Source organism: Eublepharis macularius, chromosome 6 (assembly GCF_028583425.1).
Source record: "Eublepharis macularius isolate TG4126 chromosome 6, MPM_Emac_v1.0, whole genome shotgun sequence".
Taxonomy (NCBI): Eukaryota; Metazoa; Chordata; class Lepidosauria; order Squamata; family Eublepharidae; genus Eublepharis; species Eublepharis macularius.
Genome location: NC_072795.1, coordinates 904182 through 928200, shown reverse-complemented (window position 1 = coordinate 928200; position 24019 = coordinate 904182). Strand labels below are relative to the sequence as shown.

The window sequence follows — 24019 nt, the reverse complement described above, 5'->3', positions numbered from 1 at the left end:
TCTCGCCTCCATTCACCTCTCTAACCCCCTTCCAGAGCTGTCTGTGCCCCCCCCCGGCCACCACTGCACCCTCTGCCAGCGAATTCCACATTTTAACCCCCTTGTTATGCAAAGAAGCATTTCCTTTAGTCCTTTGCCAACCTCCTGCTGGCCAGCTTCATCGGATGCCCTCAAGTTCTGGTATTTGGGGAGAGGAAGAAAAGCTCTCCCTGCCCAGTCTCTCTTCCCCAGGCATAATTTTACGAACTTGTGCTTAAGAACAAGGGGTGGGGGTGGCAGAAGGATGTCCAAAGAGGCAAGCAGGGAGGGGCAAGGCCAGATGCCTCCCCATTTGGCCCCCTGCCTTCAGTTGCCCCCTTCCCCATCACAGGCCTAGCCAGCGTCTCCCTTCTGACTCGCAGCTCCGTTCAGCTCCAACTCTGCATGGCTGGAAACTGGTTCCAGCATCACAGAACCTGCGTTGTGCGCCTCCCCCCCCGCTCCCCCCGCAGTGTGTTGCTGTTGTCAAGAACGCCCTTAGTAGCACTTGGGCGGGGGGGGGGGTCCTTGTAACGCTGTCAAGGGACCGGGACCGGCAGGGCCGCATTTGGGCCGTAAAGCGTATCCAGTTCTACAGGGGCCAGTTCTAGGCGTTCCCACCTGCGTCGACGCAGGGCTGTGAGTCAGCAAAACTGATCAAGGGAAGGATCCACTTCGGGGGAGGGGGACAGGAATCCCAGGGAGCCTTGGCAACAGCGTCTTTATTCACAGCCATTGAGATCAAAAGGTGCACGAGCCAGTGGGGGTGGGGGTGGGGTGGGGGGTTCGAAATGGCGGCAACTTTTGGCACAGTGAGATCCCACCTCATTCCTTGCCCCCTCCCTGAGCAGGGTCTGAGATGAGGCCCCCGCCCATGTACACCTTGCAGGCAGCTCTGGTTTCATTGCTTGCCACAGGCAATTTGGGGCAGCTGATTCCCTGGAGAAATGATGGGCAGGCCACACAAAGGGGGGAAGGGAGAAGTGTGTGGCTTGGTCAAGGGCACAGCGGACCTTTTGTGAACAGGCAGCAGTCTGCGCGGGTGGCTGGCTTGGTCTTCAAACGGCAAGGCAGGGCTCTGTCATTCCGATGGGAACGGAGACTGAGGCTTGCCCAAGGCTAAGGTGGGACTTGATCCTGCCCTCTATGCCACACCAGCTGCCCTTGGCCTGGGCAGAAACGTCCTCCTTCAGGAACGCCCCACTTTGCAGCTGCCCCCGCCCCCTGGGAAGGCCCCCTCTTCCTACACCGGCTCTTCTTCCTGAATGTTCACTGTTATCCGGACTCTCCTTGCCCCGCACTGCGAGTCCAGGGCCCATTCCCTGTGGAGACTCAGTGGCCACGAGCCATTCGAGGGCTCACCTTGTGGGAGACACAGGCTGAGCTGGTGGCAGCGGTCTCTGCTGCAGATGAGCCGGATGGCCCCCGCTGGGTCCTGATAAAGGCATGGAGACCAGGGGGAGCTGGAGGCATCCTGAGCCAGTGTGCGGCTGCAGTTGGCCAGTTCCGGGCCAGGCAGACAAACCAGCAGCTCTTCCGGGACTTCGTGGAGGCTCACGCTCTCCAGGCGGCACGGCCTGCTGCAAAAGGCGTCTGCCTTAAGCCTCCACCTGTCCTCCTGGAGCCAAGACGCCAGGCCCGCCAAATGGCAGTCGCAGGCCCAGGGGTTGCCTTCCAGAGCCACACTGTAGAGGAAGGCATTGCCGTCAAAGATCCCCACCGGCAGCGATGCCAGGTGGTTGCTGGCAAGGTCCAGCACCATCAGATGGGTGAGGTTGGCAAATGCATCCCTCCGCAGCGTGGTGAAGTTGTTGCGGGCAAGGCCCAGCACCTCCAGGTTGCCGAGGTCAGCAAGTAGCTCCCTCGGCAGCTCTCGGAGGCGGTTGTGGTCCAGTTGCAGCTTGCTGAGGGCAGACAAGCCATGGAAGACCCCAGCGGGCAGGGAGCAGAGGCGGTTGTGTGAGAGCACCAGGGTAGACAAGCAAGAGAGATTGCCAAACAGCCCCTCCGGGATGGTCTGGAGATGGTTGTGGGCCACAGAGAGGAGAGTGAGGTTGGGCGTCCCCCTAAAGAGCCCGTCTGGCAGGTCGGCCAGCTGGTTACTGTCCAGATACAAGGCAGTCAAGCTGGGCAGCGAGGAGAAGGTGGTGGGGCAAAGGCGCTGGAGGCTGTTGTACTGCAGGTGGAGCCGTCTCAGGTGGGGCAGCCGGGAGAAGATGCCTCTGGGCAGCTCTGCCAGTTGGTTCCCCCCCAGGAAGAGCTCCTGCAGCTTGGACAGGGGGGAGAAGGTCTTTGGCAGGAGGCGGGACAATCGGTTGTCACTCAGCTGGAGCACCCGAAGGCGCGGCAGAGGCTCAAAGGCGTCCTCCGGCAGCCCAGCCAGGAGGCTTTGAGTCAGGTGGAGGCTCTCCAGAGACTTGAGCGGCTGAAAGATGTGGGCGGGCAGAGACTCCACCTGGTTGCCTTGCAGGTGAAGGGATTCCAAGCCAGGGGTGTTGTTGAAGAGCCCCCCCTCCAGGGCTGTGAGGGGGCTGAACTTGACAGAGAGTCTGCTGAGGTGGGCCAAGCCGGCCAAACCCTCCCGGGTCAGAGCACTCAAGTTACTCCCGGAGATCACGAGCTCTCGGAGGCTGGGCAGCCCCTCGAAGGCAGCCTCTTCCACGGAGCGGAGAGGGTTCTTGAGGAAGACCAGCTGGGTCAGGGCACTGCTGTTGCTGAAGGCCCGGCTGCGGAGGGACTGCAGAGAGGTCTCCACAAACATCAGCCGGGTGGCATTGGCAGGGATCCCTCGGGGGACGTCCCGGGTGGCTCCCTCGGCACAAAAGACCGTGGTGTTCCCGAAGCACCGGCAGGGGGGCGGGCAGGGCCAGGCTGAGCCATCCAGCAAGGCCACAGCAAAGAAGCAAAGCTGCAGAAGGCGCCCACTGACCCTCCGCTGGCCCTGGGGGGGGGGACATAAACAGAAATCAGAACTTGGGAGTGTGCGAGGCAAGGAAGAGCGGCGGCCAGGTTTGACCTCCGCCATGCTCTCTCTGTGTGGGTGTGCGTGAGAGAGAGAGAGAGAGAGAGAGAGTCTAGAGCGTGGTCCTCTAGGAGCCCCAGCATCTGGTCACCCACTGAAAGCAGCCACACCCAGGTGCCCTGGAGGGCTAACAAGCAAGGCAGGGAGGCCAAGCCCTCCCCCTGATCTTTGCCCCCCACCCAGCCCTGGGACTCAGAGAGGTTTTCTGCCTCTCCTAGTCGAGTCTCCCTTTGGTATCCATGGTCAGTCATCCCAACAAGGTGGAAGGGCTACTGGTTGGGGGGAGGTCTGACCCAAGATTTAAGGGGTCCCCAATTCTGGATGGAAATGCACCTCCCCCCTTGAAGAAACGGGTCCCTGGTTTGGGGCTGCTCTGGGGCCAGGGCTGCTGCTGGATGAGCCACTGGCAGCGGGGGCCAGGGGAGCCTTTTGCCAGCTGCAGCCTTCCCTGGGCAGGAAGCATCTGGCCATGATGACGCGTGCTGCCAGGCTCTGGATGACAGGATACGGTAGACAGGTCCAAGCTCCTGGTTAAATGGTTTTATGCAGAAATCAAATCTTTCCATATATATTTCCATAGAGTTACTCAGAGGCCAGGAAGCATCTCGGCAGTACACACTTCCTTGACAGGAATAGAGACTTGAGGAAAGTACAACTCTAAATACTCGATCATTTCCCCCCTCCCACTTAGACCACTGGTTTGCACAGGGAAGGGTTTGGGAACTTCTTCTGGAGTTTATACATCAGCCTAGACAGGACAAAGGGGCATGAGAGTCAACGGCAACATTTTAGACAGCGCAAGGTCACTTCTGCGAGCTTCAAAGAAAGAAAAGATAAGACAGCTGCATTCTCAGGCTGCTGGAGGGAGAAACGAAAGTGATGATTAGAGCATTTGCAAAATGAAACCAAGGCACAGTATTAGCAACGGTTGCCTCGAGATTAAAGACATGACACATGCCCTGGTTGCCTCGAGATTAGATTATTGCCTTGGTAGCCCTTATGAGGGAAGAAAGGCAGGGTATAAATCTTGTCAAATAAATAAAATAAAATTGACGAATTGGGGGGTGGGCTGCAAGACTTGTGGGGTGAATCCCACTCCCCTCACTTGCCAGCTCCCCACCCCTCCCACCCTCCACATCACTTGTTGGCCTCTGCAGGTCACAGAGCGGGGAGGCAGTGGTGGCAGCACTCTCTGCTCCTATCCTGCCCCCCACCCCACCCCCATATCACTGTGGGGGTTGTAGCCCTCCCTCCTCTGCTCACCTGCTCATAGCCCTCCCTCCACTCCCTTTACTGTGAGGAGTATAGGCCTAGCAGCCGACACTTGCGCAGACCACACACCTCTGCGTGGGAGGGAGTTAAATTCTCTCTTTTTAAAAAACGTGTAGATTTTTCTGCAAACCTGAGCATTCCCCCATGTCTGTAGAAAGATCTCCATTCTCTCTACATGGCCTCAGTGCACAGATTTAAGTATCCACAGATGGGGCCATATTGACAATTTGATCTATTGACGATGGTCCTCTCCGCCATTAACTTGTCTAACCCCTTATCCGTGTTCAGGCCAATTGCTCCCTCCGCTGGCAGTGAATTCCACAGTTTAATTACTCATTCAGTTAAAGAAGTATTTCCTTTTGCCTGCACTGAACTTATTTCCTGACAATCCCACTGGCTGCTACTGAGTTCTACTATTACAGAAGTGGGAGAAAAAAACCTCCCTCTATCTACTTTCTCTACCCCATACATAATTCTGTAAACTTCTATCATGGCGTCTCTTATTATTGCAATTATTGCTTTTCTAAACTAAAACGTCCCAGGCTCTCCAGACTTTCTTCATAGGAAAAAGGCTCCAAGCCCCTTGGTTGCTTCTTCTGTGCCTTTTCCAGCTCTGCAGTGTCCTTTTGGAGATACAGTGCAGAACTGTGCAGCCACACAGTATTCCAAATGAGGCCACACCAGATCTATACATTATAACAATGCCCCGTGGAAATACTGGCTGTTTATTTCAGATCCTTTTTCTAATAACGTCCTGCATAGAGTTTGCCATTTTCACTACTGTTGCACACTAAGTCAACATTTTTATCAAGCTGTCCACTATAACCTCAAGATCTCTTCCAATCTTAGACCCATCAACACATATTTAAAGTGAGTATTTTTTGTTCCATTGTCCATCACCTGACACTTGCCTGGATTGCCCTGTGGTTGCCCACCCACTCAGGAGGTGAGAGACACAGAAGACACGCAGTGTCTTCACCCACCTCACACGGTGTTTGTTGTGGGGATAATAATGACATACTTTGTAAACCACTCTGAGTGGGTGTTACAGAATCACAGAGTTGGAAGAGGCCATACAGGCCATCTAGTCCAACCCCCTGCCCAGCGCAGGATCAGCCTAAAGCATCTCTGACAAGTATTCATCCAGCCTCTTCTTGAAAACTGCCAGTGAGGGGGAGCTCACCACCTCCCTAGGCAGCCGATTCCACTTTTAAACTACTCTGACCATGAAAAAATTTTTCCTAATATCCAGCCGGTACCTTTCTGCATGTAATTTAAGCCCGTTGCTTCAAGTTCTATCCTCTGCTGCCAACTGGAACAGCTCCTTGCCCTCCTCCAAATGACAGCCTTTCAAATATTTAAAGAGAGCAATCATGTTCCCCCTCAGCCTCCTCTTCTCCAAACTAAACATTCCCAAGGCCCTCAACCTTTCCTCGTAGGGCTCAGTCTCCAGACCCCTGATCATCCTCGTCGCTCTCCTCTGCACCCTCTCGATTTTGTCCACATCCTTTTTGAAGTGAGGCCTCCAGAACTGCACACAATACTCCAGGTGTGGCCTGACCAAGGCAGTATAGAGAGGGGCTATGACCTCCTGTGATTTCGACGCTATGGCCCCTTTGATACAATCCAGGATTGAATTAGCCTTTTTTGCCACTGCATCACACTGACTGCTCATATTTAGTTTCCAGTCCACTCTTACCCCAAGATCTCTTTCGCATACACTACTACCCAGAAGATCTCTTTTGCATACATGACTACCCAGAAGTGTATCCCCCATCATGTGTGCTTCACATTTTTGTGGGCCAGATGTAATACTGTGCACTTATCTATGTTGAATTGCCTCCTGTTCACAACCGCTCACTTCTCCAGAGTATTCAGGTCTTGTTGAATTTTAACTCTATCTTCTTGGGTGTTTGCCACTCCTCCCAGTTTGGTATCATCAGCAAATTTAATTAGTAGCCCGTTTACCCCTTGTTAAGTTGTCCTGAAGGGTGGTATATGAATCGAATGTTATTATTGTTGTTGTTGTTGTTACTCACTTCTTGCAAGAGGCTCCATCAAAGGAATGCTGTATTTATCCAATGCTCCCTGGAATGGAGGCACCCAAATAGCCCCGCTGGATCCGATCAAAGCTATCCAGAGGCCACCAGAAAGCCCATAAGCAGGGCCTGAAGCCAACCGGCTTGCCCTGCCGCAACCGATTCTCAAAGGTATGCCGTTTCTATACATGGAGGCTCTTTTTAGTTTCTGGACTGATGTCTCTAGAGACCTCTTCTCCATGTATTTGCCCCTTTCCCCTTAAAGCAAGCTAAACCAGTGGGCACCATCACATCTTGTGGTAGTGAGTTCCATGAGCTATGGATTCGTGTCCTTGTGACTGTCTTGAACTCACTGCGCATTCATTTCCTTGGGTGTCCCTTTGATTGTCTGTTTACTTACTTGTATGTTTGTGTCTTGAAGCTGATTTCTATTCCGAAGGATCCTCAAAGGGATTTACAATAAAAACTGCCATAAAACATAATACTATCAGAATGCTACAGTACTTGGTTGCTAGTGATGTGCATAGAACGCATGTGTGCGCGCGTGCGTGCATGCACATGTATGAAATTATCCTCCAGCTGCCCCCCTGCTCTGTCATAAGTGCAGCTCTAAAGGGGGGAAAGCAATTTTCAGTTGTCTGGAAAGACTCCTCAGAAGTTGTTTCTCCTTTACTGCGTCCCTCCGTCTCCACCCCACAAAGATCACTTTGCAAAATGAGTCTCAAAGAGACGGGCAAAGAGGAGAGCTGTGCAGAGAAGCCCGTGGGCATGTCCTACTGAGCCAGGACCAGGTGGTCTCACGGGCTCCCCTGGGACACGCCCGCCTTCTCCCACCCTGAGGCAGACGCTCCCGAACAAGGGGCTTTGCTGCCGCACCGGCATTGGCCTTCAACGAGCCCTGAGCACACACCCGAGGACACCAGTGCAAGAGCACCAAGGGCATGCGTGCCGTGCAGCCGCTGCTTGGGAGAAAACACCCCCGGGGTAGCCCCGATTCCCCACCCCCCAGAGGCTGTTTAGCCTCTGCCCCTCTCGGGCACTTACTGTCTGTGTGGCTGGCCCCCCAGGCAGAGCCATGGCACCGTCCCACCTCCGGTCCAGGAGGCCCTTGGTCCAGCGGCGTTTGTTCCCCAGCCCAGTCATGGAGTTTGTTCGAGGCCAGCCAGGTGGCTGTGGCTCGCCGGAAGTAACAGCCCCCATTCCCAAAGACCATGTGCCAGGCAGTGGCTGGCAGCCTTAGCAGGGGTGGGAGGGAGGCGGGGCGAGGGCACTGACCTCTGAGTAAACAAGCAAGCAGGCACATGCACTCAGGCGCGCACGTGCACGCGCACACACACACGGCCTGCCGCTGAGTTGCCAGGAGGGAAGGAATTACAGCTCACCTGCTCCTGGAGGGGTGCTTGGCGGGAGCCTCTGCGTGTGCCTCGGCAGTTCCCTCCGCTGGGGCCAGCCCACTCCCAGCTCGCCCTTTGTCCTGTGGCTCTGCTCGGCCTTTGGGGCTCACGTCTTGGGTCACTCGTGTGTTTGGGAGCACTGCCGGATTGCCCCAGTGCCAGCAGGACCCTGGGCCGCCCTTTTGTGTCATTGCTCTGCCGCCATTGCTTCCCACTGTCAGGTTCAGAATGCTGTGTTGTACTGCTTTGTTTAACAGACTCCATCTTTAATCCTTTCAGTGTTTAAGTGCTCTCTCCACAGGTGCCAAGGTTTCCAGGCATCTATCTCACAGAAGAGGATTGTTTTGGCTACCGACGTTCCACCAAGAACCGGCCTTGGGAACTTTCACTATCCTGACTTCAAAGGGGTTGTTTTGAGAACTATGGGGGGAGGTTGGGCCTTCTGTGATCTGTTACTTTGTACCTCATGCTTTGCTAGTCATTGGTAACAATGCATATGTACCATCCTGAATATTGCATTCAGGCTAGTGGACTATAATGAACTATTTTCCCAGTAAAAGCCTTTTGGAAACAATGGACTGTTGTCTGATTGCAGAAGGTAGTCTGGAGTAAGGACATTATCTAGCCACAGTTCTGACACCCACTGGAGCAGACTCTTTAACAAAGAGCAAGGACAGAAGAGGCCCTTGAGCATACGGCATCTTTCCGAGGACCTGGACACCCCCACACCCATCCCAAAGCGTGGATCTACCCTCAATAGACAGGGAAAGGTTGAACGAGGAACTCCGGTGAAGAGCTGAGACCAGTTTCCCACGCTGAGGACCGAAGGGGCTGGCAATTCCTTGGCCAGCACCTGAAGCCTCCCAAGCCTCCTTGCCTAACTGTGGACTGCTGTAGCCACAAGGCAAACACATTCCTGCCTGGGGGAGAGGCGGGAGGGGGCCCAGGCATCGCTGGGGGGCCCAGGCCAGCACCTGCTGTCTTGGGCGAGGAGGAGCTGGACTCCCAGCTGAGAATGCTGCAGAGGTTTGAAAACGGATTCCTTAGCATGGCACTTGTGTGTCTGCCAGGGATGTGGGGTCGTGACCAAGCATTGCAGAAGGGGGGTTGCTATGATGAAGTGACTCAGGCCTACTCCATAGTGCTGTTGTTAGCGGGCCCCCCGAACAATATTAGACGGCTTATGAACGTCGTTGGGCCATAAGCCCCTTCTCTGAATGGGCTTCGAGCACTAAAACTACTGCCTGAGCAGGCTGAAACATAGAAGCCAGATCCCAGCCAGGAGATGGAACAGGCAAATGTGGGGAATGACAGGTGAGGCCAGCTCACCCCCCCCCCCAGGAGATGAGCTAAGGATCCTGACACAATCGGGTCCTCCCGGAGCTCCTGAATTAATCACCGGAACACACCCTATCGACCTCCCCTTAACCACTTTCCTATTCTTAGGTGGTCCAGGGAACTGACAGCCTCGCCCATCCACCTCGCGGTTCATCAGTCATAATTGATAACTTTCGTTCCGCCTGGGAAGCCCTAATCAAACCTTCCTAGTTCATTGTCACACCCTGTGGTCGCTTTGCTGGTTCCCTGTCCCACCTCAGAGACGGCGCGCCTGCCCTGTTGTCTCGCCCCGGAGACAACGTCTCAGTCCTTTGTCCCAACCCAGGAACAACCACTCAGGTCCTGGTTGGGGGGGGGGGCAGAAGATGCCGTCTTGCCCCTGGGTAAGATCTACGGTATAAATCAGACTGCCCCTCTGCCATGAGCTGAGTGCATGTCTTGGGTCCAGCATCCACCCTCGGACCTCCGTTCGAGTCCTTCCACCTTGACGTGCAGGTCATGCAAGTCGCTCGAGGTTCTCTCTCTCTCTCCCTCTCCCGGGTACCTGGATGGTAAATCGCACCCAGTCCCTTAAACGCTATTCCGTTTTCACCACTGCTCTCTAGTTAGCTCTGAGTGAATGTTATGTGTGCTGTTGATCTTTGTTATCTTCAGTAAACATCCCCTTGTTTGACTGAAACATCTGCCTGGTCTTTGAGCGAGTTCTGTAGTTGGGACAATCCTTGTATGCCTTGGTGGAGATCCCTCAGTTCCCCTCTCTCGCTGCCTTCTCCTTGCTGCTAATTCCTCCCCACCTCGCAAGGAGACCTCCCCTTGGAGCAACGCTGTGAAGGGGGCTGCTTTGGAGGCTCCCTTTCTGGCAATGCCGGTTGGCTGAAGCAGTTTCTGGCAGAGGAGGCGGGGCTCCTTCTTCCGGGGAGGGGCTGTGGCCCCGGGGCAGGGCGTCTGCTTCGTGTGCAGAAAGTCCCAGCTCCCGTCCGCAGCCACCCCCGTTGAAAGGACCAGGCGCAAGCCGATGCAAGAGCCCTCCTCCACCGGAGACTCCGGAGAGCGGCTGCCAGCCTGAGCAGACAAGACTGGCCTTGGTGGACCCAGGTCTGGTTCAGCAGAAGGCAGCTCCCTGTGACCTTGTGACAGGGCTGAAGGGTTTCAAGCACGCGGAAGGGGTTCAGGCGCTGGACCCAAGGGAGGAGGGAAAGCCCTGCTCGAAGGAGGAAAGCTAAGCTTCCCAGTTGCCCCCCCCCACCAGAGATCACCCACCACCAGCAGGCAACCTGGGAAAGCACGCACTGGGTGCGCTCCCGGTGAGGTGCGACCACGTCACTTCCTAAAGTGATGTCGTCACACCGGCCACGGGCATGCTCCCACGCTGCACTGGAGCCAATTTTGGCCCCAAACAGGAAGTGACATCGTCACACAAGTGCCAGGAGTGAGGCACAAGATGCCAGGTCCCCCTCCTCCCAATGAGAGGGTATAGGGCCTGGCAACCCTAAGAAAAGACTGTTTCTGGACAGAGGAGTGAGCGGCCCACAGCGGGCCCATTTCTTCCTTTGCCTCCAGGAAGATGCCCCGCCCCGCCCTGCCCCGCCCTGGAAGATGCCCTGGTGGGGAAGTGCTTCTTCTGGAGAGAGTGGAAGAGCCTCCTCTGGGGAGGAAAAGCAGCCAAAGGTCTGTGGATCCCACAGACAGAGACCTGGGCAGAGGGTGGCCAGGCAGGTCCCACAGAAACACGGAATACGCTTGAGAAAAGATGTTCAGCCGTCCAGGGGCCACGTGGCTTGGTCAGGCAGGCGGCAGAGATGGAAGCAGCCCTGCCCCGCTGCTACGGCTACTGCTGTGGTGTGCACTTCACACCAGGCCAATGCTGGCGAGCAGATCCCTGGGCAGGCGGAGGCAGTTTCGTGGTTCTGGGGCCCTGGGGAAAAATCAAGGCTGCCCCCTCTCACCTTTATTGCCACCCAACTCACAGATTTTAACCTACCTCAGAAGGATTTCATCTCTGTGCTTGGCTTTATGCTTGTTTTCAAAAAAATTATTTATTTTATTTGTTCATTTATAGTCCGCCTTTCTCACTGAGATCCGAGGCGGATTACACAGTGCAAGTGAAATACAACATAAGCAACAGCTGGGACATTCACTGAGCACATAACATAATGAACAACAGTTAGGATATTCAGCGAACAAATACAATAGATCATGGTAGCAGAAATCTGGAAAACAAACAGAAAACCGAGCGCAGAGGTGAACTCTTCTGAAACCACTAATTTCCTTGGCATGTTTAGCAATATGGAATCTCCCTTGTGGTTCCTTATCTGCATCAGCAGGCAGTACCCAACAGCACAGCATATAGTCCCTGCCTCTACCAAAGCATTTCTCTGAGCTACGTCTTGTGACGCACCCCTCCTGAATAATTCAGTCTTGCATAGTTTGTGGAAAGCCAGGAGGGTGGGAGCTTTCCTGACCTGCTCTGGCAAAACATTCCACAATGTGGGGGCCACCCCAGAGAAAGCGCAGGTGCAGGCAGCTGTTGGTTCTACCCCACTGCAGGGCGCTATCTGCAGAAGGCCCTGTCCAGATGAACTAAGCTGCTGTGGCATAAGGTAGGGGGAGAGGTGGTTGCGCAGATATGAGGGGCTGAGGCCACGAAGGGCTTTGAAGGTAATGGGTCTTGACCTTGAATTGAGCCTGGTAACCGATGGGCAGCGAATGGACTGCAGAACGTGAGTGATATGCGTACTCCGCCTAGCTCCTGAGAGTAAGCAGGCTGCAGCGTTCTACACCAACTGGAGTCTCCAAGTCAGCTTTGAGGGGAGGCCTATGTAGAGTGCATTGCAGCAGTCTAATCTGCATGTTACCGTAGTAAGAATCCAGGTGGCCAGAGTGGCTGTGTCAGGGTAGGGAGCCACCTTCCAGGCTAGTCTGAGCTGTGAGGAGGCCTTTTTTTGCCGCTGCATCAGCTTCTCTAGCAGCAGTGCTGGGTCCAGTATAACCCCTTGGCTCGTAACTGAGTCAGCCGGGGCCAACTGGACCCCATCAAAGGTCAGAAGCCCACGCCCTTCAAGAGCTCTGCTTTACCAGCCAGCATCACTTCTGCGGCCATTCCCCATTGTCTCGGCTCACCAAACGCCCTCACTGCTGCCCGTTATCGCACTTTGCTCAGCGAATGTCCCAGCTGTTGATTATATTGTACTTCGCACTGTGTAATCCACCTTGGAGCTCAGTGAGAAAGGCGGACTACAAACAAACAAGCAAACAAGGATAAAATGGATTAGGGGAGCCATTTTGGGTCTTCATTAGAAAGAAAACTGGGATATAAATTAAGTAAATAAATATCGACACCGTGAAGTGGCGTCCCGCCCTCACCCTCTTCTGGAGCCTTCGCAACGGGCGCTTCAGGGGAGAAACTGCTGCCTCTGATGGCCGAGGGAGGGAGGGAAAGTGAGGCGAGTTCTGTGGGGCGAAAGGGGTTTGGGGAACTGCGGTGCTGACTTCCACCCCCCACCCCCCACCATCTGGTCAGGCAGGAATGTCACCGCAGCTGGGCTGGCTGCTATGGGGCTCAAGGGGGGCTTACGGTCTTCCTCACGTCTGCGCCCGGCACCTGCTTGGACTGTGCCCAGCTAGCTCTTTTTTGCCTCCCACTGAGAGTGGAGAGAAGCCACCTGCTTTTTCCCAGAGGGGAGCCGGAAGGGGGCAGGTGAGGCTGGGCAGGCAGAGCAGCTCCCCAAGTGAGGAGGGGAAAGGAAGAAAAACACAACAGAAATGAGCAAAGGTTCACTGCCCCCCTTGCAGCACAGGGGAGAGCCTCAGCAAGACACATGGGCAATAACGCTGCCCCCAGCCCTTTCAGGGTGTGTGTGTGTGAAGTCCAGGATGGGGGGGGGGGGCGCGTCCCCTGGGGGAGGGGGAGTCTTCTCTCTGTGCGGTCAAGGAGGAGGCAACAGACGAGCGATGCAAAGCTTGCACTTTAATGGCTTGGTTCACTCACAGTGCTGATTCCAGTGACCCCCCACCCCACCCCACCCCACCCCGCTACAGCCCGGCCAGCTCACATGGCCTCACCGCCGCCTGTTTCCACCCTACTGCTGGGTGCATCTGTCATCTTCCTCCCAGCTCCTGCCTTGACGGTTGCACCCTTCCAGCAGGGTTAAGCCGAGGCTAGCCCACCTGCCTGGAGAAGGTGTGGAAAGTGCCTCCTGACTGCCCTTGGGCCAGAACAGCCGCTCACAGAGGCGCCAGGAGGCACAGCCCCCTCCTCTCTGCAGAGACCCCCAGGCCGCCTGTCCACAGCCCTCTCCTGGCCCTCAGTCAGCTGCCACCTCGCCTTCTTCAGCTGGGGCCTTTTATTCCTCCTCTCCTGGCCCCTCGGCTCTCTTTCCCCTGCTTCTACTCTTGAGCAAGCCGTTCCTCAGGCAAGCCCTTCCCCTCACAGAGGGCATTACACCAGAGGAGTCCTTTGCTCCTTCTGGCTTCCCCCCCCCCTCGCCGTCACCCTCAGCTGGCTCTCCTCCCCCCTCCTTTGGGCTGTGCCCATACTCCCACCCTCTCCTCCAGGGGCAGGGGGTCCTGGGCTGTGATGGGGGGAACCACTCAGTTGCTGGAGAAGGGGAAGCTTCATGTCCTCCTCCCAGGTAGGGAAAGGTAGAAACGCTTGCACTGGCTACAATTTGCCCTTCACCAGCCCACCCTCCACAGCCATGCCCTAGGGTCTGATTTCTTGTTTTGCTCCTTTATTTTCTCACTTCCTTTCTATTTTAACCCTTATGTCCCCCCTCCCCCCTGCAACTCTGTCCCTTTGGAACTGCCTGTTTCTTGAAATCTTTAATTAGAAAATGTCTGGTTTTATCTCAATTTATTTCCTGGACAGCAAGCACAAAAACCGGACTGTCCGGGTCAAAACCGGACACCTGGCAACCCTAGCTGAGCATTCCCCCCTCCCCTAAGGAATAAGTGCCAGCTGATCGGGTGGTGCCTGGGCCCAAGGAACACTCCCTTCCCAGGCATGTCAGTCAGGGGGACTCACATCCCACTGGAGGCGGCCAGGTGATTTGCCTGAATCTGGAAGCCACCTGGCCGTGGCTTGTCTGTGGGGTGCCATTGAAATAAACTCTCTGCCCACCCCCCAGCCACTGAGTCTGCCCCACTTCCTTTGCCCACCCCTTGGGTCAGACCCATTGCTGGGCTCCAGAGCCATCCGCAGCAGCTCTGGCACAGCCTGTGGCTCATTGCCACCACAATTTATTCGCCTGCCCAGGAGGAAGATTCCAGGGCTACCTCCCCGCCTCCCCGGCTCCACAGCACTCGAGGGGAAGGCTGCTTCCTGAAGGCCCGTATGCCCAGCACATCTGCTCTTCATTCACAGAAGCTCAGCCAGAGAAGAAGACACCGCCCAGGATGGAGCTGGGCCTCACCCAACCTAGGGGCGGCTGAGCGAATTCGTCTTCCTGCAGCCCCGTCACTGGCTCCTGATCCCAGGGTGCCCGTGGACGGGTGGGGGTGCCCGCTGAGTTCTGCAGGCTCCCTTGTGGGTGTGAATGGAGAGAGGAGTCTAGAACAGGAGGTACAAAAGGGATGCAAAACCAATGTGTGTGTTGCTGTCATTCCCCCCACATCCCAGACAGGCGTGGGGTATCACAGCTCTCCTATGCTCTGGCTTGAGGCTGCTCAAGGCGACTCTTTCTCCGCCAACCATAGAGAGCCACGGCGGCCACCGTACCCAGGAGCAAAGCGCAGCCCACCACAATGAAGGTGACCACCACCCCAGTCTGGGTGCGGGTCAGGCCCCAAATCCCGCCCTCTGCTTGGGCAACGCCAGGGCTGGGCAGCTCGGTGGCTGCCTGTGGCAAGTCCCGCTCCATCTCTGCACTGCCGGGCTCATGGTCCAGAGGCCCCTGGAACTGGGTCACTGGACTCTGGTCCTGGAAAGGGCTTTCGGTCTGGTCAGAGGGGGGCATCGGCCCGTCGGTGCCTTCGGAGACCTCGGGGGACAAGTGCCTGTCATGCAGCTCAGCGATGGGCTGCCCCTGCAGGTGGAGTGGGAGAGCACACAGTGGGCGGCTGCTCCCCAGGCGAGACTGGTTCTCCTGGAGCCACCGCTTGAGAGCCAGGAGCCGGGCGTCGCAGGACCAGGGGTTATCATACAGCCTGACCTCGTGCAACTGGGGCAGCCGGTTGAAGATGCCTGCAGGGAGGGTCTCCAGGGAGTTGTTCTGCAGTTGAACCGTCACCAGGCCTGGTGTGTTCTGGAAGAGCTGCCCTGGGAGGAAACGGAGCTGGTTGTTCTGTAAGGAGATGTTCTGCAGCTGGGACAGGCCATGGAAAGTCTCCCCCGCCAGGGTGTGGAGCTCGTTGGTGTGCAGGGACAGCTCCGCCAGGGCGCCCAGGCCAGCAAAGGCCAATGGGGCGATGGAGTGGATCCGATTCCGGCTCAGGATGAGCAGCTGCAAGCCGGTGAGGTTGCTGAAGATGTGGCTGGGCAACATGGCCAGCTGGTTGTCATAAAGCCACAGCTCCCTCAGCTGGGGCATCGGCCCAAAGGTCCCCGGGTGCAGCGCCCCGAGAGCGTTGCCAAAGAGAGAGAGCCTGGAGAGCTCCGGCAGGTCCAAGAAGAGGCCGGCAGGGAGCTCCTCCAGCCGGTTGTTGGAGAGGAACAACTTCTGCAGCTGGTGGTTGGTGGAGAAGAGCCCGGAGGGGAGCTGGCGGAGCTGGTTCTGGTGGAGGCCGAGCTCCTGCAGCTCCGCGAGGGCCTCGAAGGCCTGGGGGGGCACCGCCGTGAGCTGGTTCTCATAGAGCCTCAGTGCCTGGAGGCGCCTCAGCTGCGCGAAGAGTCGGGGCGGGAGGCCAGAGAGGCGGTTCTTGGCCAGGTTGAGCTTGGTGAGGGAGGTCAGCTGGTCAAAGGCTCCTGGCTGGACAGACTGCAGGCTGTTGCCCTGCAGGTGGAGCTCCTTGAGGCTGCCCAGCTGGGTGAAGTGGGCGGGGTGGATGCGGAGCAGCTGGTTCCCGGAGAGCAGGAGGGACTCCAGCCTGGCCAGGCTCTGGAAGACCTCCAGCGGCAGCTCCTGGATCTTGTTGCTGGACAGGCTGAGGTAGCGCAAGGAGGCCAGGTGGCGGAAGGCCCCGGGGCTGATGCGGGACAGGCCGTTCTTCTCCATCCGCAGGGCGATCAGGCCGGACGCGTTCCCGAAGGCCGCCTCGCCCAGGGCGGTGATGTGGGTGCTGATGACCTGCAGGCTCATGGCGTCGCTGGGCAAGGGGCCGGGCATCGCTGTGATGTGGAGCCCAGAGCACTCCACCTGGGCCGACCTGGAGCAGCGGCACTCTTCCGGGCACTGAGCGCCAGCCAGGCAGAGGACCACGGAGCCCACCAGCACGGAGAGGCGGATCTGCAGCAGCGCCATGGGGCCTACAAACAAAGCACACGCAGATCGTGAGCGGAGCGGGACGTCTGCAGGGAAGGCTGAGCGCCCCCTCCCTCCGTGGTGGGGTTGCCAACGCTTGTTTGGGGAGTGCCTGGAGATTCGGTTGCAAAGATTGGGGAGGGTGGAGTGTGGGGCGGGGGTGAGAGAGCTCGCCAGGGATGGGCTGCCATAGAGTATCCTGCCAGAGCTGTCATTTCCCCCAGAGGAACTGATCTCCACGACTGAAGATCAGTAGTAATTCTGGGAAACTCCAGCCCCCTCCCCTCAGAGGTTGCCGCCCCCACCAGGTCCTCTCTCCAACGCCTGAAGGGAAGCAAGAAAGGACAGGCTGGGCTGAGCTGGGGGGCATCAGGAGCCAGTGCCGGGGAGGTGGGCTTCTCCCAGGCATGGCAAAGCACCGGCTGGGGGCCGGAGAGAGCCAACCCAAGCTCGGCAGGCACCCCAATCCCGGCCAGATCTCTGGCCCGGAAGCAAAGCCACCCAGTCCACAGAAGTGGGGGGGCAGCCCCCAAATGCAACCCCGCTCCAGCAGCACTTCACGGAGAAAGGGGGGGTTGGGGCCCTCTATGGACTCCAGATGTAATGCTTTTGCTGGGGTAGTGCCAGGAAATGCCACCTCTCAGATTCTGGCTTGTGAACAAAATTCGTTACCCCCTTCCCAGCTTTTGGGGCACATCACACAGACAATGAGGAAGGCTGGGGATCGTGTCTGGGCTCTTGCTTCAGAGCACACACGAGAGCTGGGGGGTGGGAACAGCGGACAACCCCGCCCCCCGCTAAGTTGCCCCTGGTGCATTTCTGCCTGCCACACAGCTGTGGACGGCATCAAAGTGGCACGCTTGCCCTACAAGGGAAGGAGCCACTTCTCCTTTCACTGCCAGATAGGACCCCTTGGGTTGGAGGGCTTGATGGCAGACCTCTCCTCGGATCCCTTTGGAAAGCCATCTAAGGAGGACGCCATCGTCTCTCATGGCAATAAACGGGGGGAGGTTAACTGCCTAGTTTTGTGAGAGCCATGCAGGCCTGCAGCTAAAGACAGAAAGAAAACTTCTGCCTGCACCAGAAAGATTAGAATTTATCCTTTGCTTGCAAATTCCAGACGCAAACTGGATTCAGCCCCCTGCCCCCAAACACTAGCAGAGCTCTTGCTTTCCTAGGGAGAACTGGGGGGGGGACCAGCCTCTGCCCCCACCCCTCACCCCTGCAGCACACAGCCCAGCCCCGAGCTTTGTCAGCCCTTCCAAGAGACAGACCACGGCCTGGCCACACAGCCCTCCCCTCACCCCCGCGGGAGGGGTTAGCTCCGGGGGTAGCGAGCGGTTTCCATTGGCACCAACTTGCCTTTCTCAGCTCCAGCCTGGAAAACTCAAGCCAGGGAGGGCAGGCAGAAGTCAGGCCACTGGGCCCAAGTAGGGCTGTTAATTTCTGGAAGCAGCAGGGCAGAAAGAAACTGGAGTCAGTTTTGCTCACCTGAGCAGGGCCGCTCACCTGTTCTGCTTCAGTACTCTGTATTGGACTCTTGCTAATACCATGTCTTTTAAACTTGTATCTATTTACCCTATGGCATTGTTTATGGAAATGTCCTTGATACTGTATGGAAATGTCCTTGATACTGATTGTATTAATCTCATACCGTGTAATCCGCCTTGAGTCTCACTGAGGAAGGCGGACTATAAGTAAGTAAGTAAGTAAGTAAGTAAGTAAGTAAGTAAACAAGTAATGGCCCTGGTGACGGTCCAGGGGAGCGCGGTCATCTTTCTGATCCCAACCACTATCACCCTCTTTGGCATTAGCAGGCAAGCAGGTAAGCAAACGTGTGGATGGACCTGCCGCCTTCTGAGATTCTGGCATCCTCTACATCTCTCAAGGCAGGTCAGAAACATCCCTGCTCTCTGCCCCACCTCTTTCCAGACCCTTCCTTCATCCCCACACGGCCCACATGCCCCACCAGCAGGCCCACGGGCCTTCTTCCCCCCCCTCTCTCTCTCTCACACACACACACACACACACTTGCTTGCTGGTGCTTGCTGGTTCTCCAGGGCGTGGCTGCTCCAGAAGACACATTAGGTGGCTCCTGTGAAGCACATGAGAAGTCCAAAGGGGGCCTGAGGGAAGGTGGGAGGCAGCAGTGGGATTTCTTTGCAAACCATTCCTTCAGCTCAGGAACATAATAGGCATTGACTGCCATTCCCAAGGACTTGCTCTGTTTGCAGGCGGGCTGCCCCCAAAGTCCTTTGTTTGCCAGTGGCAGGTGATAATGCGGACCTCCCTGGATCAAGGATCAGTCCTGGAAGAAGGCAGCTGCCTAGGTGTAGGGAAGGCAGCAATGCTCAGTGGGCGGAGCTCTGGCCTGGCCGTAATTCAGTCCCTGGCATCTCTTGACCTAAGAATCAAAGCTAGCAGGCCGTGGGGCAGGACCCCTTTCTGCTCGAGACCTCCTGCAGATGGATCTGTTGCCAGTGGAGGGGGGCACAGAGAAGGGGGGAGGGTGGCATCACATGACCCGTTGGCCCTGCCAGGGGCCTTTCCACACAGGGCTCAGAGGCAACCCCCCCCCGCCAGTGTGCCCTCCCCAAGTGCACCCCCAGCAGGGAGCTACGGCCCATCACAGCGCTCTGCGAAGGGGGCCTGCACGACTCCCATTCACATGTCACCTGTCTTAAGGCTGATGCTACAGCCTCCCCCCCGCCCCCCAACCCACCCACACCCTCTTCTTGGGGGCATGAATGACTCAGCCTAAAACACAGTGCAAAATGCTGACCTGCCAATCCCAGACTCCACCCCCCTCCACCATGGGCACTGAGTGGTGCTCAGTAGCCACTGCCCCCCCCTCACATCGCTCATCGAAGGGGAGCAGAGACTGACTCTGCCCTCCCAAGAGCAGCCCGGTGCAGCAGGGGTCTCTGCTCTCTTCCAGACTCTCATCACCTGGCTGGGGGAAGAAGCATCCAGGGGGAAGCAAAGCGTCTTTGGCCCATAGCACCTCCGAGGAGAGGCAGAGAAGTCCTCCCCCACCCTCGGCAGGTGTCCCACTGCCCTCTGAGAAGACCGGCAACAGAGCTGGGGAGCATGGCCCCCTCCCTCCCTCCCTCCCCCACCCCCACCGCTCTCGAAGGTCCTGGGCGTTCTTCTCCTGGCCCCCAGAAGGTCTGGACTGCCCCCCCCCCGTGAGCTCTTCTGCTTTGCGTGCCATGTGAAGGGGGCTGCCTTGCTTCGGTGGGGCTGCCTAGGACAGCTCCCAAGTGCTCCTGGAGCCAGAGAACAAGCCCCGGCTGAGGAGGCGGAGCAGTAAAATAATAACGGGTTGCTATTAGGATTGTGGCTGGAAACTCTGAGCGAGGGTGACGGCTGGAGGGCTTTGTGGCCACAAGAATTGCTCCTCACCACAATGCGCTCTGGATGCGGCCCCGGTGCCCTGCCTCCAGGCAGGGAACAGCTGCCGCAAGCACATTCATGGCCGGTTAGGTCATCGTCACGTGTCAGCTCACGGGGCTGGCTCCTCAGGGCCCATGGCAGCTGCTCCGACGCAGGCGCTGGGAACCCCAAGCCCCCACCCCTCTTGAGCAGAAGAGAGGCTCCAAGACACACCCCGGGGAGGGGGGGGTCCCCCAAGCTCTTCCCCAAGGTAGGCCTGCCAACCTCCAGGGGGTGGCTGGAGATCTCCCAGAATTACAAGTGACCCCCAGGCTGCAGAAATCAGTTCCCCCGGAGAAAATGGGAGGGCGGGCTCGATGGCATTATACCACGCTGAAGCCCTTCCCCTCACAAAGCCCCGCCCACCCCAGGCTCCACCCCCCCAAATCTCCAGGAATTGCCCAGCCCATAGCCCCACCCAAGGACCCCTCCCTCCCCTCCCCTCCAGTGTGTCCCCTGCCCGAGCCAAGCAGGCCCCTGACAGACCCTTCCCCTCATCCAGGCAGGGCCAGCCTGAGTGCCTGGAACAACCTGAGCCCTCCTGTAGCCGCCGACTGAGTCCCAAAAACATGGCGGCTGATGGATGGTGAACCTGGCAAGGGTGGAACCAGGCGGCAGGGACTGGGTCTGGCGGGAAGGCAAGGCAAGGCAGGGCGGCCCTGCAGCAGCACTCGGCTGGGCTCCTGGGGCTCTGCTTGCTCCCGGCTGCTGGTAGCCCTCCAGGAACTGCCCTGCCAGCTGAATGGCCAGTCTGTCCTGGGACCAACAAGGCCCCTGTCAGCAGCTGTCGAAACGTCCACTGAGAGGTGGGCCGAGGAAGGCAGGGCCCATCTTCGGGGACTCTTCCTGCGCCCAAGGGCTGGCCAACCTGCAGAGCCGGCAGTGCCCAGAGGCGAGGGAGCGGACCCTGAATCCGCCCAGCACAGGGGGGTGCGCCACTGTCCTCTGGGACCTGAAGCTCCCCCCTCACCTTGGCAGGGCCCAAGCGCCAGCTTCAGTTCTCTCGTTCCATCTGGCCAGTCCTCCATAGCTAAATCTTGGCGATCTCAGTGGTGGCTTTTGTGCCGAGAACAACAGCCCTGCAGAGGAGGCACAGAGGCCACCCTCCACTGGCCTGTCAAGCTGTTCAGAAGGGCTTTTTCAGGAAGAACTTGTGTGTGTGTGTGGGCGGGGGGGGGGGTCAGTTCAGAGCTCAGTTGGGACTGAGTGGCTGTTTCTTCCCTCTTAAAAAGGTGAAGTTTTCCTCTCTGGTCATTTAGTTTTTTGTATTGTGAGCCACTTCCAATAAAGCAAGGGACCCATTTAAAAAGGAAATGAAGTCAGAACCTCTTCCTTCCCACGGGGCTCTTGCCCGGAGAGCCCCCTTTGCGCTTTAATGTTTGCTCCCCCAGTGCGCTGCCTGTCGTGGTTTCTCCATAGAGGGCAGTGAAGAAGCTCCCTTCTCAAGCGCCTCCCAGGCCCCCACGCCTGAGACCCCCAGTCGATGGGCCAAGGGTCGCCAGGGCTTTCTGAGCCAGCCCAGCCCCACTGCAGGGTGTGTGTGTGTGTAATCAATGGGTCTCTAAGCCCCCACCAAATGCGGAGAGTGGTCACCTCAGAGTGCTCAAGAAAGGCCCACCAAACTTAAGCGCACAACCATTTTTGTGGTGCAATAAAGTACCTGGGTGGCGGCTGGCATTTTCATGGGCAAAACCCTCCCCTGGGGGGTTGTGCAGGGGGAAGGAGTCTCCCCAGTCCCCGCCCCCCCCAGCTCAGCTGACATGGGGCGCCATCTCTGCCCGGCTGCCCTCGCCCTGCCATGCGGCTCCTCAGACACACGTTAAGACTGTGGCTGAGGTCTGAGGAGCCACAGAATCTCTTTCCAGCATCAGGCCTGAGCCCTGGGAGAGGAGGAAAGAGGGGATCTGAGCACACGCAGAGTGCCTTTTCATCCTCTGAGTATGAGGGGGTAGATGCAGGCAAATGTCCTACCATATGCAGCACTGAGATGCCACCTGGAGTCGTGACGTTTGCCACTCTGGCTGTTTCCACAAGCGGCTTTTTTCACGTGGACAGTGAGATGCAGCCACAAAGCCCAGGTTCCTTGCAAGCAGGTCTTGTGGTTTCCCAGCTGGGACCATCCCTTGGGGGCCAGGCAAAAGAAAACCTCCTTGGAACATCTCAAAGGTGGAACTGCAGCAGGTGGAGTGTCCATCCATGGGGACCCCCCACCCACCCACCAGCAACCCAGGGCGGGGCGGGGCGGGGCGGGGCGGGGCAGGGCAGGGCAGGGCAGGGCAGGGCGCAACTCCACATCTCCTTCCTCCTTTAGCTGGGGCTGCTCCCAGGCCTGGAAAAAAGGTCTATTTAACAGCAGTCTAAGGAGTGGAAACGGACAGCTGGAGCTTTTCACGGCAAGGAGGTAAGCAGCAGCACCTGGTGAATTACAGCCCACCAATCCTCTGTTAAGGGGGCAGGCAGCAGGCAACGCTGCCTACAGACCTCTCGCAGGCTTTCTTCACAAACGAGGGGGGGAAGGGTGAGGGTCTGGTGGGCCGGGGGGGGGGGTTGCCAACACCAGCTTAGGAAATTTCTGGAGATTTGAGAGTAAAGCCCGGAGAAGACAGCTTAGGGCAAGGAAGGGGCTGGGCGGGGACGTGATGCCCTAAAAATGACGTTTTTCTTCCAGCTGCCCTCCAGTACTCATAAAATTTGTGGGAGGGGAGGATCTTTTGTGAGTCACAGCTCACTTCTTCAGATACCACGTGCTACCCAAGTGTTTTGTGTGACTCACGAAAGCTCCTCCCCTCCCACAAATGTTGTCAGTCTGAGAGGTGCTACTGGACTCTTGCTCTTTTCTACTGCCACGGACAGGCTAACATGGCTGCCCATCTTGCTCCGTCTCGAAGGCCCATGTTTCTACTCTCCAGTATCAGGCTGAGAGAAGGCGATGGGCCAAGGCGTCATGGCTGAGCTGTAATCGGAACCCAGACCGCCCCATTCTCAGTCCAGCCCTCGAACCACTGTGTCCCATGGCCTCTGTCTGCCTGGCCCAGGCAGGGGGGCTGGGAAACAGCTCTTCGCCAGGCAGCCCAGGAAGCGTCTCCTCTTGCTCTGGCCTTTTTTTTGGGGGGGGGCATTTCCTGACCTGGACAGGTAGGTCCCCCCCCTTGCTGGGTCGCCAGGCCTTGCTTTCCAGCGGCGGGAGAGGCATCCGCCCTCCCCCAGGGGTATGACGGTTTCCCCAAGAGACGGACGCTCGTTGGCTCGGCTGCCTCTCCGCCAGATCAAACACTCGGCTTCAGCAGGAAAGAATCTGCCCCAAATCAAGCCCACCGCAGCTTTTCCTCGTACATATGGAAGCTGTTTGCAAGGCCAGCAGAGCCTCGCTTCCAGCAACGGGCTTGGAGAGTTCGCGGCGCCCCGCGCGCTTCAAGAGCTGCTCCCCGAGAAAAGGGAACCCCGGCGAGCTCCCCGCGTTGGGTCATTCGCAGCGTATTGGAGACATCTGCAAAGAACGGCGTCTCTCTTGTCCCGTTCGCAGACAGGAATTTAGCCGCCCTGCAGAACGTGCAAAACACACACCCAGCCCACCCATGCACAGGGCTCCCCCCCCCCGGCAGCCCGCCTTCATTTTCGGCCCACACGGTCTTCCACCTGATGCGGAACCTTCCCGGGCGCTTCCCCTCGCCTTTGGATGTCTCTTTGCATCCTACAGTAAGTAGGAAAAGTTCCTGGAAAGAGTCCCGCCGGTCCCAGACGTGCCCTCTAAACAGGCCGCCTGGAGAGGGCAGCTGATGCCCCGCAGGGCGCGGGCGGGGGGGGGGAAGAGAGCCCGGCGAGAGGGACTTACCGCCAGGGGTCCGGCGAGGAGGCAGGGCAGGGGCAGCGCGGGAGGCTCCGTGCGGCTGGCTGGCTGGCTGGCTGGGAGGGAGTGCGAGGATGCTGCCTGGCTCTTGCTTTCCCCTCCCTGTATTTAAACCATCCCGACCAATGAATCAGCAAAGGGGAAGCGTCACAGGTTGCTGCAATCCCATCCCTGGGAAGAAAGGGGGAGAGGGCGGGGGGGGGGGGCTGGGAGGGGGTGCCCGGAGGGGGTGCCCGGCAGGGAAGGCTGGCTGGGGG

The 24019-nt window shown here is 57.7% G+C and overlaps 2 protein-coding genes across 2 annotated transcripts in view; both read right to left on the bottom strand.

Moving 5' to 3' along the window:
- Nucleotides 1-23815, bottom strand: part of LOC129331942 (uncharacterized) — a 36154-nt gene extending 12339 nt beyond the window's left edge. Inside the window, exons 1-5 of the mRNA XM_054982631.1 lie at nt 23748-23815; nt 14738-16485; nt 9878-10145; nt 8390-8661; nt 1381-2959 (exon numbers count right to left, since the gene is read on the bottom strand). Of these exons, the coding sequence (XP_054838606.1) occupies nt 1381-2959; nt 8390-8661; nt 9878-10145; nt 14738-16480 (3862 nt within the window). The 5' untranslated portion in view covers nt 16481-16485; nt 23748-23815. The remainder of the gene's footprint in view (nt 1-1380; nt 2960-8389; nt 8662-9877; nt 10146-14737; nt 16486-23747) is intronic.
- Nucleotides 716-7543, bottom strand: LOC129331762 (carboxypeptidase N subunit 2-like). The gene is made up of 2 exons (XM_054982262.1): nt 7396-7543; nt 716-2959 (listed from the first exon to the last, which is right to left on the bottom strand). Exons 1-2 carry the CDS (start codon nt 7492-7494, stop codon nt 1262-1264), a joined length of 1797 nt encoding a protein of 598 aa, XP_054838237.1. The 5' UTR covers nt 7495-7543; the 3' UTR covers nt 716-1261.
- Nucleotides 23816-24019: the final 204 nt, after the last annotated feature.